The sequence below is a fragment of the Grampus griseus genome (assembly GCF_964374135.1).
Source record: "Grampus griseus genome assembly, chromosome: 1".
NCBI lineage: Eukaryota > Metazoa > Chordata > Mammalia > Artiodactyla > Delphinidae > Grampus > Grampus griseus.
The window spans coordinates 95616519-95632547 of record NC_139017.1 but is presented as its reverse complement, the minus strand read 5'-3'; the positions used below and the strand labels follow the sequence as shown (position 1 = coordinate 95632547).

Sequence of the window (16029 nt, the reverse complement as noted above, 5' to 3'; positions counted from 1 at the left end):
AACATTCTATGTTACATTCTATGTAAACATTCTATGTTTACTCTTGTAAACATCAAGAGTTAAATTGACTTTGATAGCTGGATCTCAAATTATAGGGAAATTGAAAAACAGGTCAAGTATTTCCACTTCCCCAGATAAAAATGTTTCAGACTCCATTTTCACAGCAGGAAGTACAGAGAAAAATGATTTTTTAAATAAAAAATGGGAATTATGACATTTTCAGTAAAGATTCTAAAAAACATAGAGCATAAAAAATGGTGGCACAATGAGATCTGTCAGGTCTGACAACCTAAAATGGTTGAAAAGAATTCTGAAAAGAATTTAGAGTTTAAGTAAAAGGAAAGGTAGAGGAAACCACTGAAGAAACAGGAATTGGGAGCTCTCTGATATAATTCTGATTCCTCTAATCACAGCATCATCAGAAAGCAACTTTTCCACTTTATTCATTCTCTGGAAAAATGATTGGAAGCAAATATCTTATTACACACAGAGCTTTCATCTGGATCATTCCACATGGCCCTCACAATAGTCCTGTCCTAAAAACAATATTAGGTGCTAAGTGGAATGGTCCCTTCTCTAAAGGCACAAAACTAATAGATGAAACAAAAGCAAATACCATTAATATATCATTTAAATGATGTTACTATTTATTGAATGCCTGTTCTATTCTAGTCAACATAGTAGGTGCTTCACATGTATGAACTCTAATCCCTGGAAAAAACAAAAACGTATTTTTATTGCATGGAAATTGAAGCTCACAGAGGTTATTTAAAAAAAAAAAAAAAAAAACTACTGCCTAAGATCACATAGGGACAGAACAGGAAAAAAACTGCATTTTATTATGGCAATTGAGAGGTAAAGGAGAATATGATAGAAGCGCTAAGGGCTCACAACATATCAGGCATCATGTCAAGGACTTAGCACACATTCCTCAAAACAACCCAGGAAGGTGTGAGGGGTATTATTGTCCCCAGTATGTAAAACAGGGCACTGATTAAGATTCTTGCCAAAGTCACAGCAAATGAGTGGTGAAAAGTATGATCTCCAGTCTAGTCTGTGAGGTTTTAACCACTAAGTCATCCACAGCTTCAAATCAGACACTAAAAGCTGACACAGTAATCCCACAGGAAAAGGGATTCAGAATGAGCACACTTTGGGAGCAATAAAAGAAGTAGAGATAGAAAGAGCAAAGTGAGAATGGACTTTGGAGGGCAGTGAAGAATAGCCTAACTAGGTCCAAGGTCAAATGTTAGAAACAGTCGTTATAAAAAATACTATAAATCTGGTCCCTCTTCATGACCCTTACATGAAGATATCAATCCCCAAGACTGTTTTCCTTGACCCCCACATTTCTCTACAGGCTATCCCTTCCATAGCTTCAATTATCACCCCTGAATAATATTTCCCAAGCCTTTCAATTGCCCCCATCCCGCATCTCCACAATGCTTCAACTCAAATTTCCAACTATACATAGATTTCTGTTTGGATGACATTAAGCTCAATTTTTCTGAAATGAAATTCATTATTTTTTCCTCCAAACTAGTTCTTGAATCTGACTTTCCTATTTTGACGATGGCCTATCAACACATTTCTAGTCAACAAGATTTGAAATCCCAGGACTTCCCTGGTGGCTCAGTGGTTGGGAGTCTGCCTGCCAATGCAGGGGACACAGGTTCAAGCCCTGGTCCAGGAAGATCCCACATGCCGCGGAGCAACTAGGCCCGTGCACCACAACTACTGAGCCTGCGCTCTGGAGCCCACGAGCCACAACTACTGAGCCCACGTGCCACAACTACTGAGGCCCACGCACCTAGAGCCCATGCTCTGCAATCGGAGAGGCCACCACAGTAAGAAGCCCGCGCACCACAAGAAAGAGTAGCCCCCGCTCGCTGCAGCTAGAGAGAGCCCGTGTGCAGCAGCGAAGACCCAACGCAGCCAAAAATTGATTTAAAAAAAAAAAGATTTGAAAGCCCAAGTTCTCAAGATTTGACTCCAAACACTCTTTGGGACCCCAATTTCCAAATAAGTTCAGCAGATTCGACCTCCACCCTTCCGGACATCTACCTAGCCCTTCTGTTTCTCTCTTCTACCTTCCATTCCCTCTATTACATCTGTCTGCAGTTTTCCATTCGGACACCACCTTCAAGCACAAAGCCTTCATTATCTGTCACCCAGATTCATGAAATACTCTCAATTGGCCTCCCTGTTTCTGTATCTCCATTCGAATCCTATGCAACACAACAAGACCATTTTCCTAAGGCACAATTCTCATCATATCACTCCGCTCACCAAAAACCTTCAACAGCTTCCCTGGAATTATTCAATTAAAGACAAAAGCATTAGGCATTTAATGTGTATTCAGCCCAATCCATGTTCTATCAACAATGTACCATTTGTACTTATTTCTGGAACAAGTACCTCACTTTTTTTCCTCTCCATGTTCTGTCTTCTAACTGGGACCTCCATTATGCCATCCATCAAATTCCTACCTATGTAAAAACAGATATATGTTAAATGGGAAAAAAAATAGATACAGAAAATATCTGAACACTGTGCTTAAACTATGTTAAAAATAAAGGTACATTGCCTATTATTTCATGTAAAATGCAAAAGACTGATAATATCCAATATAAGCAAGCATGTGGAGAAATAAGTGTGCTCATACACTGAAGAGTATAAACTGCTGCAATATTTTTGGAGGAAATTTGACAATTTCCTACTAAACTAAAATATGTTTAATCTTTGACTGAGGAATTTCACTTCTAGGAATTTATCCTATAAAAAACCCCACACAACTAACAGCACAGGGAATACAGTCAACATTTTATAATAACTTTGTATGGAGTATATTCTATAGAAATGTGAATTACTATGTTGTACACCTGAAACTAATATAATATTGTAAGTCAATAATACTTCAATTTAAAAAAAAGAAAGAAAGAAAGAAAAAGAAAACCCCCACAATTATGCAATGATTATTTGTAATAGCAAAACTTTAAGACAATTTAGGTGGTTACAAAAATATACTATGCTATACCCAGACTCTAAAATACTGTGTACCCACTACTACAGATAACCAACAAGGATCTATATATAGCACAGAGAACTATATTCAATATTTTGTAATAACCTATAAGGGAAAAGAATCTGAAAAAGAATAGACATATACATATGTGTGCATGTAATTGTGTGTGTGTGTGTGTATATCTGAATCACTTTGCTGTACACCTGAACTTAACACATCATTGTAAATCAACTATACTTTAATAAAAACAATTTAAAAATAAAATACCGTGTACCCATTTAAAAGAATGAAATAGAGTAGACGACGACCAAAATAACAGCTAATAATTCCTGACTGCTTTCTAAGAGCTAGGCATTCTTTTAAGTCCTTTACGAGTGTTAACTCTTTTCAGAAAAGCTTAGGACGTGAATCTGCATGTACTTAGGTGGAAACATGCTCTTGTCACAATGAGGAATGAAAACAAGCAAACTACAAAATGATACATAATGTACCAAGTGCATATAAAAGAAAAGGGAAAAGAAAAAACACCATGCTTTAACCGTTCTCAATAGTGGTTACCCCCTAGGAAACTGTTTTCAATATGGGAAAAGAAGTGGACTTCTTCTTTTTAATCCTCTTTGAATTTTGCATATTTTTTAAAGCCTGTAGTGCTTTGTAATTTAAAAAACACTACAAGACATGCATATTTGAAGACTATAAAGAAACACATTAAATTAATTGTAAGGTGTTCAGATTTTTTTCTTTTTTCTATTTTCAAACATTCTATATTACTTTTACTGTTATTGTCATTCAAGGTCCATTTAAAATGCTATCAGCTACTCTGTCCTATGAGACAGTGTGTGGTAAGGACTTTGAAATCACACAGACCTAGGTTTGAATCCAGCAGGTACCACCTTAATGACTGACCTTGGACAAATTATTTAATCTCACTGGGCCTAAAATTTCTCATTTTGTTAGAGACAATGCTACCAATATCAAGGGATTTATGTGAGGATTAAATGAAATAACATCTACAAAACATTTAGCACAGTGCCCACCATAAAGGTCTTCCATTAAAATCCTTTCTTCCTTGGAATTTTGCCTAATTCCGCCAACTTTAACCAGTCTCTTCTGGGACGCTCCAAAAGCTTTGGTTTTTTTGCTAATAAAAAATTTTTCGGCCACAACTGGTTGACTTGTCTTAAGGCAAATTTCTGAAGGCAGCAAAGGCATCCTACTCCTTGATTTCCTTTCACAATGACTAGCAGACAACCTTGAAAACAGCACTCAATGCAATGTACTACAATGTGATTTCCAGGGAATCTGACATTACCTAAGTGGACAGGTGTGAAACAGAAGGTACAGCCAGCAAAAAGAATCCACGTACTGGCTTATTAAAAGACTTAGTAGAACACATCCCTTTAAACAAAACCATCCTTTAAAAAGTCTAGCTCGTTGTTTTCAGTAAATCAATAGACCAAATTTTAGCCTCCCACTTCTCCACTATCCAAGTAAACATTCAAATCCTTCTACTTTTTCATTAATTCAGAGAAAAAAGAAAATATCTGAACTAAGAAGTTTAGCTTTATAAAGAAATACTTCTAATAATACATTTACAAACGGAAAACTCCCCTTTGCCCTTAGGGCAGCACAAGACAGGGCAGAGGTAACACCTAGTCACCCCAGAGAGTCTCTGAAATTCTAAAGGCACACCAGAGGTGGGGGTGAGGGGAGCTAAGATTTCTAAATTAAAAGACACTTTAAAAGCCAAATAGGGCTCTAAGTAACCTCCATATAGGTAATTACGCCATTAGCTTTAGATAAAAAGGGAGTTTCCGTTGCTTAAAATTAAAAACAAAAAATAAAAACACTGATGCATGAATAAAGTCAATGCTTTTCATGATCCCAGACACGTCTCTACTTACAATCACCCTTTTCATGGGATTAAAGCTCCGTAGTCAAAGTCACGTGTCTTGTCATTAATCTAACTCGTTCGTGAGCACTCATTAGCTCAACACAAGCTCGCAAGCTCCAGAACACAGTTTGTTAATAAAGCATCCATCCTGCGTCGCCGACCGCCCGGGTCAGCACAGGCGCCTGCTCTCTCAGTACTGTCACCGAGCTGGATTCAATTTGTAAGCGCTTTGCGAAGAGCTCGGACATAAAGAAAACAGGAGACACTTACCTCGAGAAGCAAAGGCAGCCTATCCAGCTTCCGGTTTTGTTACAACTTATATCTCATTTCAGCAGCTGGGTGGAGCCAGTTTACCCATAAAGAAAAGAGAACGTTTCCCAAACTGAAACGGAAAACTGGATTTGCAAGACCAGTGCTAGTCTTAGGACTCAGTTTCTGAGAATTAACCATTCTATTTTAAACAAAGGAACACTTTTTTCCAACTAATAATTGTTTCACTGAGAAAATTAAGTTCTTGTCTTTTACTATAAAACCATTTGAAAATACAACCTGTTCTATATAATGCTAAGTAAAGACAAACCAAAGAACCTGTTTGTGTTTAGGTTAGGGTTGCCAAATTTAGCAAATTAATGTATAGGATGTTAAATTAGAATTTCAGATAAACAACAAATAATTCATTAACATAAGTATTGTCCTATGCAATATTGGGGATATACTTATATTAAAAAGTGATTCATTGTTTTCCTGAAATTCAAATTTCTATTTTATATGGCAACCCTATCTAGGGAATAACAGTAATTAGCAAACTATTCCAATTAACTACAAAAGGTGTAATAGAATCAGACTGCATAGAAATGAAGCCTTTGAAAGTGTAAATGACATAATGCAAAAGAATTCTTTTATTATGCAAAATTTACCTTGGAATTTAGGAGTTCTGTTTGTTTTTGTTTCTTTTTAAGCCTTTAATCATTGTTTTTCCAAGATTCTTTTTGCAAAAAAAAAAAATCAGGTCTAGGAAAAGATAATGTTCTGAAAATATTAAACACTTCAGACCATGACTAACATGTGCAGACTGGAAAACAGACTTTGTCACAGACGCCGTGACCTGTGATCACTGGTTGGCAATCACACTAGTAAACTCTAGAACCATTTCTAAAGGGGAGAAAAGTAGGGAAAGAACACCATCACTTTAATCTTTCTCTTTAGGAACTTGTCACAAGTAACAAAAGCCCCCTTTACAGGATTTTAGAGAGAAGCTTTATATAAAGAAGATGCAGCTCTGGTTTTCTATCCTAAAGCTGCTTGGAACGTGAATGAATTTAAACTAAGTCAGTTGATCTTCAGTCCTTCTATATAAAGCGCCAAGTGGTGACACAACTTTCTCTAGTTTTAGTTAGACTCTTTCCAGTAATAGTCCCCAGTGGACACTTTACATGCCAAAAGTGTGATAAAAAGTCTATAAAACAAATAATTCTTAGAATATACTATCATAATCTTTAATCCTAAAGTACAGTAGAAAAAACTGAATGGAGAGGCTTAGCACTATCTAAAACTAGCCTTTCCAGGCCTGTCATTTCCCTGAAAGTCCCCAGTTATAATTCCCCTTATCATTCCCTCCCAGAAGTTCACCTCTACGGGGTTCTTCATCAGCTACTTGTCAGTTGCCAGAAAGGAAACCCAATTTATTAAAGTCTACAATGGACCTTGGACTCTGAGAAGTACATACTAGCCTATTGGGGCCCGCTCTCATGTCTCTAAATTAGCAGTTCTCAAATTTTTTTGGTTTCAGGACCCCTTTGCAACTCCTAAAAATTATTGCAGCCTCTAAGAGATGTTTGGTTATGGGGGTGATGTCTGTCAATATCTATTGTATTAAAAAAAATAAAGTGAGAAATATTTAAATACTTATTCACAAATTCCACAAATTTATTTATGGACAAATGACAATAATGAACTCTACATGTTGACATGATATTTTTTTACTCTTGCTTTTATAAATGTTTTTCAAAAATAAGAATTTAGTGAGAAGAGTAGTATTGTTTAAATTTTTACAAATTTCTTCTGTGCCTGGGTTAATAGAAGACAGCTGAATTCTCATATCTTCTGTATTCAGTCTGTTGCAATATCATATAAGCACATCATGCAGCCACTGGAAAAATCTACTGCATACTCATAAGAGAATGAGAATGAATAAGGCAAATAAAGTATAGCAAGAACAATAATAACGATCTATTGAGCTTCTGTTTTGACCGAGGCACATGAATTATCCTATCCAAGTCTCACAAGGACTCTAGGTAAAAGGTATTTGTTATGGACATTATGCAGCTGAGAAGGCTAAGAATGTGCCTCGCTAAGTAAATAGCCCAAGGTCAGGCAGAGAAAAGTGACAGACCCGGTTCTAAGCCAGAGCTATTAACTCTCTACACTGTCAAGTGTGAATGAGGGCTGATGGGCCAAGCTTAAAAACGGGAGCGGTGTGTTTCACTGGTGGCGCAGTGGTTGAGAGTCCGCCTGCCGATGCAGGGGACACGCGTTCGTGCCCCGGTCCGGGAAGATCCCACATGCCGCGGAGCGGCGAAGCCCGTGAGCCATGGTCGCTGGGCCTGCGCGTCAGGAGCCTGTGCTCCGCAACGGGAGAGGCCACAACAGTGAGAGGCCCGCGTACCGCAAAAAAAAAAAAAAAAAACACAAAAAACGGGAGGGGGAAGGGTAAGCTGGGACAAAGTGAGAGAGTGGCATGGACATATATACACTACCAAACGTAAAATAGATAGCTAGTGGGAAGCAGCCGCATAGCACAGGGACATCAGCTCGGTGCTTTGTGACCACCTAGAGGGGTGGGATAGGGAGGGTGGGAGATGCAAGAGGGAAGAGATATGGGGACATATGTATATGTATAATTGATTCACTTTGTTATAAAGCAGAAACTAACACACCATTGTAAAGCAATTATACTCCAATAAAGATGTAAACAAAAACAAACCAAAAAAACCCTTCCTATTATAGTCAACATTTCATTAAAAATTACATTGAAGTAAAATATCTCCAATTGATTAGACCCTGCCTCAACTCAATAAAACCAAACCCACTGTCTAAAATGGACTCATTCTCACTCAGCCTTTAATTATGGCCATCTCATCCAAATTCATCCAAATTCATCCCCTCTTCTCTATCTCCACTGCCATCACTCTGGCTTAGGTCCTCATTACTTTTCAGCTGGACTATGGTCATTATCTACTAAGTGCCTCCAGTTTCTCATCAACCTAATAAGCCATCCCACATGCTATCATATTAATCTTTCTAAAGTATAAGTCACATCATGTAATTCTTCCGCTCAAAAAACCTTCACTTACTACTTATTACTGAATGAATGAATGTCCAGATTCCATATACAGATGGTAAAATGAAATAATATCTGTAAATCACAGTGCCTGACACAGAAGTGTTTAAAAAATCATACTTAAAAGAAAAAAAACTTTTTTTGATTTGTGAATGAGATGCCCCATCTTCCCAGTGCTTCACAATAAGAAATTTTTCCAAAATTACCCATGAACTTCTAACCAAACTCTGTTCACTAAATCCATATTTCACATGTTCTCTGACAACACAAGCCATTCTCAGTATTAGATTAGTAGTAGCAACATTCTTCTTCATAATTTTCTTTCTACCAGTTCCAGGTCACTTCACATTATTCTCCTCTAAACACAGCCTACTCCTTAAATTACTCAACATAATGCGATTTCTCTATGATGAATGATCCTAAAGAATATCTGCCACTTCACCCAAACCCTGGCTAAAATTATCTGTGTCTTCAAAAGATAACTAACGTTGTGGAAAGTGTCCAAAACGTTTAGCTTATATGAAAAGGTTGTTTTGGGACAGCATTCTTGAGAACACGGAAATGTCCTCGCACACAAGAGACATCTGGCTGAAGGATCACAAATGGTTCCAGCACCTCTTTGAAGTGTTCAGAGAATTAAGCATCCTGGAACGACTTGTTCATGTTGTTTAAGAACAAGAAAAGCTTTAACAATTTAATTACTTTAATGGGTTCTCAAATGTTTTTGTACGAACTTGCCTGCAGGCCGAAACATATTTTGAAGCCGATGATCTGTATCTGATTTCTATTTTTTACTAGCTGAAAAACAAGCTCATTGTGTATCCAGTAAATAAATATGTGGACGGGCAGAGGTTTGGGACTCTTGACTGTTGGAGTCCTGAGTCCCCTGCTGTTCATCTGTTTAAATCCATTCTCCTTGTCCGCCTCTTCTTTGGGACCCGAACGACAACACTAATGTTATTACTGAGACCCAATTCTGACTTCTCTGGATAAAATTAATCTCTTGAAAAAATCTTTACTTTCACCATAATTTTTTTTACCATAAAAAAAATGGAGATGATCTGAAGTCATAAAAGTCTACTGTAATGTAAATACATAGAGGATAACTCTTTGTGGCACAGGACATTGCCTTCTAGTAATTATTTTCAATTGAGATATTTCCTTGTTGTAACACACTGTCCTGCTCATGTAGAATGTCTAAGCATTCCACTATTCGAGCTATAAAATACAGAAACCCTGCTCTACCCATTAATAGTGATAACCCAACAAATGCCACTACACATTTCCAAAGTTGCAGCAGGAAGCAGATATAAGGTATGAGAGTGGATCCACTGTGTAAAGCTGTGATTAGATGAGTCACTCTGAGTCCCTGTGGAATGAAGCATTTTGCTTTTGAAGAAAATAAATACCAACAGGAGAAAGACCTAGAGTATTACCGCATTTTAGTAATAGTACTGCTTCTTTAGGTTGACAGGTGAACTCAAAAGAAGCTTGGCTTAAAACGAATGTGAAAAGGCAAAGGAGTGTGGTGAAAAGAGCACGAGATCATTCTAGACAAATCACTTATCTTCTCTGTTTTTGTTACCTCAGGAGTAAAAATGAGACTTCCCTGGTGGTGCAGTGGTTAAGAATCCGCCTCCCAATGCAGGGAACACAGGTTAGAGCCCTGGTCTGGGAAGATCCCACATGCCGCGGAGCCCGTGCACCACAACTACTGAGTCTGCGCTCTAGAGCCCACGAGCCACAACTACGAGCCCATGTGCCACAACTACTGAAGCCTGCGTGCCTAGAGCCTGTGCTCCGCAACAAGAGAAGCCACCGCAATGAGAAACCCGTGCACCACAACGAAGAGTAGCCCCCACTCGCTGCAACTAGAGAAAGCCCACGTGCAGCAACGAAGACCCAAACGCAGCCAAAAATAAATTAATTAATTTTTTTAAAAAATTAAGAAAAGCAAAAGAGTAAAAATGAGGGATTACAACCGGAACCATATATCCTCTAAGGTTCCATGCCAAATTCTGAATGCAGGTTTCTGATGTCCAAGAAGAGACACATAATGGACCAGAAAAATACTAGATTTTTAGGGCAAAGGTCACTTAAAAGGAAAAGAATTATCACAATCATCCAACAAATATTTTGTCAAGGACCTACAATATGGCAGATATTGTGCTAGGCACTAACCTATATTTGTACAAAATGGTTCTACATCTACTCTAATATACTGTGATTTCTTAGGTGGATGAGAAAGAAAAAAAAAAGAAAAGAAAGAAAGAAAGAAAGGAAGGAAGGAAGGAAGGAAGGAAGGAAGAGAGGGAGGGAGGGAGGGAGGGAGGAAGGAAGGAAGGGAGGAAGGGAGGAAGGAAGAGGCACAATTACCTGGTAAACCCATGTGCCTACACACACGCAGTCTCCAGAAGCTGGAGAGACAAGGAACAAATTCTCACCTAGAGCCTGTGGAGGGTGTGTGCTTCTGCCAACATCTTGACTTTGGCCCAGTGATATTGATTTTGGACTTTTGGCCTCCAGAACTGTGAGAGAATAAATTTTTGTTGTTTTAGATCCCAAGTTTATGGTAATTTGTGTCAAACAATAATCAGTATTGAGGCAGCAAAGAAAAAACAGCTTTATTTGGGGTCTTAGGAATTGCAATTTGGAAGATACAGATTCAGGGAAAACCGAAAGAGTGTTCTGGGGAAGAGAAAGAGTCAAGGGCCCACAAAGACTAAAGCCACATGGCTGCCAAAGAACCGTGACCACCCCTGATGCACGTCAGGAAACGTCTGTCCTCCAGGAATCATGAGCTGCTCTAGGGCAAGGGCCCAAACAAGCAGACAGGCTGCCAGGAGCCACCCTAGAGTAACGGTCCAACAAGGATTCTGAGTAGGACAAGAATCAAAAGACCAGATTTCATCCAGGCCAAGATGCACACAAGTCACACCTCCTCAATGGCCTCCTGGCTCATTTTAGAGAGCTCTCTTAGCAACACCAACTCCATTTTTATTTTCCTTTAACATTTGTTACAGTAGCCACAGGAAACTTATCAACTCCCCTTTCCAATTTCTTCTTTATTTTTATCAATTAGTGGTACCCATTTTCCTCACCACTCAAACTAAACCTGGAGGACTTTCAACGTTTTTGTCTCTTTCATATTTTATAGCTTAGAGTTTTTCAACTCAGAGCCACAACCCATTTGTCAGTGGACTGTAAAATCTTTAGTGGTCACAATCAGAAAACTGTTAATGAAATAAAATAGAAAAAAAATCTGAGAAAATACCTTTATATGATAAGGGTAAGTGAATGCTATTTCATGAGCTTTTCTGATTATGAGTAGATATATCCTGGTTTGTGAGATGAAATGTATTTCTTACTGTGGGCAGCAGCCCAAAATGTTGAAACCAATTGCTTTTAATTTCCCCAAGTCAATTATCAGTTCCTTCTTTCTCAATATTGTTGGGAATGAAGAAATTTTACTCTACCCTTCTAGGTTCTTCTGGATGGTTTAAGAATTAAATTGACACGAAACAGAATAACAAGAGAAAATCAAACAAAAGTTTAATAACATGAACACCTGGGAGAGATCCAGGAAAACTGAGTAACTTGCCAAAATGGCCTAAATCCTCACCTTAAGTACCATCTTCAGCTAAAGACAAAAGAGGATGCTGGGGGTAGTAGTTTGGGCAATTTAAAGAGGAGGAAGGTAATTGACATAGAGGTAGAAAAGTAAATGTTTGGTAAATAAATGTTTGCTGGGCCATGCAGAGACTATGGGACACAGAGTGGACTCTGATCTCTAGGTCCAGCTGAGTCCCCATCCCTCCCCCTCCCCCGACCACACTTATATCTCTGGTGATCGCTCTATTCTGGGAACAGGCCCTTTATCTAAATTATTTAGGCAGCCAAGGAGAATGTAGAAGAGAGACTTCCTGAGTCTTCTGTTTCTTAAAAATAATCAGCTTCAATTAATCCTCATGCCAGAGAGACACATTTAGGGGTGGCAAATTTTGCTCCCCTACAATACTTATATGTAAGCCTTCTTCCCACAGACATTAGACTATTGAGGGCCAAAGGCAAAAACAGAATGTGTAAGAGAAAGGGGATAGGACAAAAAAAATAATAATAATAGGCAGTCTGGAAATAGTGAAACTTTTTGTCCATTTTTAGCATAAGCGAATTCACTGATAGCTAAAAGAGTCCAGTCTGGATGGTGTGCCATTGAGCAGGCTGGCTGGAGTCAACAAAGATAATAATTTCAGTAGTTTATGGATTCTCCAGGAAACTTTGATAATCCCTATGGAGCAAACAGGAGCAGCTGTCTCTTTATGATGGCTGCCATGTCTGTCCATTGGTCCCAACTCTGAGAGGCACTTCTGCACTCATCTAATACTCTCCTCTAGTCTCTTACTTCCCATCAGCCAACAGCAGAGCTGAGTACTGATCACATCAGTGATCTAAGTGCTTAGGAGCGTTGCTTAGTAACTAATCACTCCCAGTGCCTTCTCTGGGTCTAAATCTTTAACACACTGTTCTCTGCTGACCCCAGTAGGCCACGTTTGCTCTTCTCTAGCCTAAAATGGGATATTTTCTTTTAAGATGTTAAAAATAAGACTCTAAGTTCAGAACACTGAATAAATTCTTGACCTGAATTACTAATAACTTTACCTCTCTGAGAGCAAAGGAAGCAACAACCAGAACTTTATCTCTTGAGTCAATTCTGATCAACAGAGAAATTTTGATGAATCCAAAGACAGAAAACTTGAGGGAAACAGGAAGAAATTGGAAGTGGTGGCATCTATTTGGATGGGAAGATTGGTGGGAAACAGGGGAGGAGCAGGTTTGAAGGGTAGAAACCAAGAGATGAGTGTTGGATATATTAGGTTTTAGATGCCATTAAAATATTCAAGTGGAGATATCTTTTCATATACATGTATGAAGATACACATTTGATTCATTGGCACTATGGTGTGAGCATGGATGGAAAAAAGAAGAGGTCTAAAGAATAAGCCTCAAGTGCACTAATGTTTAGAGGCTGGGAAGAACAGGCAAGTTCAGTAAAGGAAATTGTGATTGATTGGCCAGTAAAGTAGGAAGATAACTGAGAGAGTCCCAAAATGTAGAAAGTGGTACCGGAGGTGGATGAGGTCCATCATGTCCAATGTTGCTGAGAGGTTGAATATACTGGAGACTAACAATTGACAAATGAGCATGGTTCTCAGAGTCACCTGTGGACCTCCTGCATCAGAATTACCTACTGACTAAAATGAGATTTCTGGGCCCACCTCAGACCTACTGGACAGACTTTGTAGGAAGGCACTCAGAACTGTGCACTTAAACAAGCATAGGGTTATTCTCACATACCCAAGAGTTGCTGTATTAGAGTTTTTGTCATTTGAATGATATCAGTCATTTCTCTAGACCCATGGTTCTCAGGCTTTAATATGCATCAGAATCATCTGATGGATTCCTTAAAACACAGTTTACTAGAACCCACCTCCAGAGTTTCTGATTCAGGAAGACTGGGGTAAACCTGAAAAATTGCATTTCTAACAAGATCCTGGCAATGCTAATGCTGTTAGTCTGTGGCTACAATTTGAGAACCACTGTACCAATTTTTTTTTAAAGGCCCTTTAAAAACAGAGTAAGAGGGGCTTCCCTGGTGGCGCAGTGGTTGAGAGTCCGCCTGCTGACGCAGGGGACGCGGGTTCGTCCCCAGGTCCGGGAAGATCCCACATGCTGCGGAGCATCTGGGTCCGTGAGCCATGGCCACCGAGCCTGCGCGTCCGGAGCCTGTGTTCCGCAACGGGAGAGGCCACAACAGTGAGAGGCCCGCGTACTGCAAAAAAAAAAAAAAAAAACAGAGTAAGAATATGTGTGATTCAAAATGTAGCCCCCTTCCCTGGCTAATAAAACTCTAAGATAACATGGTCTTCGAGATAATAAATTTCTCTCAAGTTTTCTCTCTCTCACCATAGCTGGAATTTCTTCTTCAGGGAAGCCTCTGCTTTTAAGGCCTTTTAACATGCTCATCACTGCACCATGCTCACCCCAATATCTCGGACAATCTCCCTTACCGAAAGTCAACTGATTATGGACTTGAATCACATCTACAAAATACCTTCACAGCAACATCTAGATCAGCATTTGATGGAATAACTGGGGATTATAACCGAGCAAAGTTGTTGACATCAAACTACTGTATCTAAAATAGTGCTCCTTTTAACTCTCTACCCGTACCTTACTTTATCTTCTTCACAGAACTTATCACTACCTGATATTATGTTTACATATTTATTTCTTTATTTATGTATTGGCTAGCTCATCTGCTGGAATATAAGTTCTGTCAGGGAAAGAATTTTATCTTTTGGCTTTGCTTTTAACTACTGTTTGTTCAAATAATCTCCTATTTTGGACATTGTGTTTCATTCTGCTGTTTTATTATTATGAACAACATTAATGTAAATATTCTTGTATATACATACAGCCTGGGTCACTTCTTCAATATTTAATTTTTAAAAGTAATCTTTTTTAAATGTCATTTTTTGGTTAATTTTTTTCAAGTCATGTTTATAGAAGTATAATTCTACAAAGAGTGAAATTTTCCCTTTTTAGTGTAGAGTTCTGTGATTTCTGACAAACATGCAGTCATGTAACCACCACAATCAAGAAACAGCATTCATATCACCTCAAAATGTCCCGTTGTGACCCTTTATATTCAACATTTGCCTCACCCCCACTCTAGAAACCATTTGTATTAGTTTGCTAGGACTCCTGTAACAAAGTACCACAAACTCAATTGCTTAAAAAATAGAAAATCTGCGTCTCAAAGTCCGAAATCAAGTTGTCAGCAGGGTTGGTTCTTTCTGAGGGCAGTGGGGGAAGGATCTGTTCCAGGCCTCTCCCCTTGGTTTATAAATGACTGACTTCTTCCTATGTCTCTTTACATCATATTCCCTCTATGGTTCTGTGTCCGCATTTTCCTTTTTTATAAGGTCACTAGTGATGTTGAATTAAGGCCCACCCTAAAGGCTTCATTTTTAACTTGATTACCTCTGTAACGACACTACTCCAATAAGGTCACATTCTGAGATACTGGAGTTAGGACTTCAACGTATGAATTTTGGGGCAACACAATTCAACCCATAGCACCATTGATCTGTTTTCTCTCCTTATAGATTTGCCTTTTCCAGAATATCATGTGAATGAAATCATAGCTTCTATGGCCTTTTGCATCTGGTGTCTTTCACTTAGCATAGTGCATTTGAGATTCATCCATGTCGCATGTATCAGAAGTTCATTCCTTGTTATTGCTGAGTAATATTCCATTGTATGTATGTACCAGTTTGTTTATCCATTCACAAGCTGAAGGACATTTGAGTTGTTTCCAGTTTGCAGGAATTATAAGCATAGTGACTTATAAGTCTATAAACATTATAGTCATTATAAGTCACTGTAAACATTCACATACTGGTTTTTGTGTGCACAAATGTTTTCATTCCTCTTGAGTAAATACCTAGATGTGGGATTGCTAGATCATATGGTAAGTGTATGTTTAACTTTATAAGAAACTACCAAATTGTTTTCCAAAGTGACTGCTCCTTTTTTTTCATTCCAACCAATGATATGTGAGGATTTAAATAATAAATAAAATTGTATTTTGTGACATCATTTGGTAATACTTAAGGATATTAATTCAGTATTGCAGAAATGATGGAAGCAAGGGGTATAGTTTTAACTCAGAGGTTATCTGCCTACACCACTCCACCCCAAGAAAAG

At 38.4% G+C, this 16029-nt stretch overlaps 1 protein-coding gene across 16 annotated transcripts in view; it reads right to left on the bottom strand.

Moving 5' to 3' along the window:
- The window catches only part of FRRS1 (ferric chelate reductase 1), a 95555-nt gene that overhangs the window by 38478 nt on the left and 41048 nt on the right, over window positions 1-16029 (bottom strand). For 13 of the 16 annotated variants that reach the window (XR_014298387.1, XR_014298388.1, XM_082680055.1 and 10 more), the window contains 2 exons: window positions 10704-14089; window positions 2419-2489 (listed from right to left, as the gene is read on the bottom strand). Coding sequence is in view for 13 of the 16 variants with exons in the window: in XM_082680055.1 (XP_082536181.1) it covers window positions 2419-2478 (60 nt within the window). In the remaining 3 variants the exon portion in view is untranslated. Of the gene's footprint in view, window positions 1-2418; window positions 2490-5189; window positions 5267-10703; window positions 14090-16029 lie in introns of those variants that run through there. The other 3 variants (XM_082680048.1, XM_082680049.1, XM_082680051.1) reach the window with 3 other exon arrangements.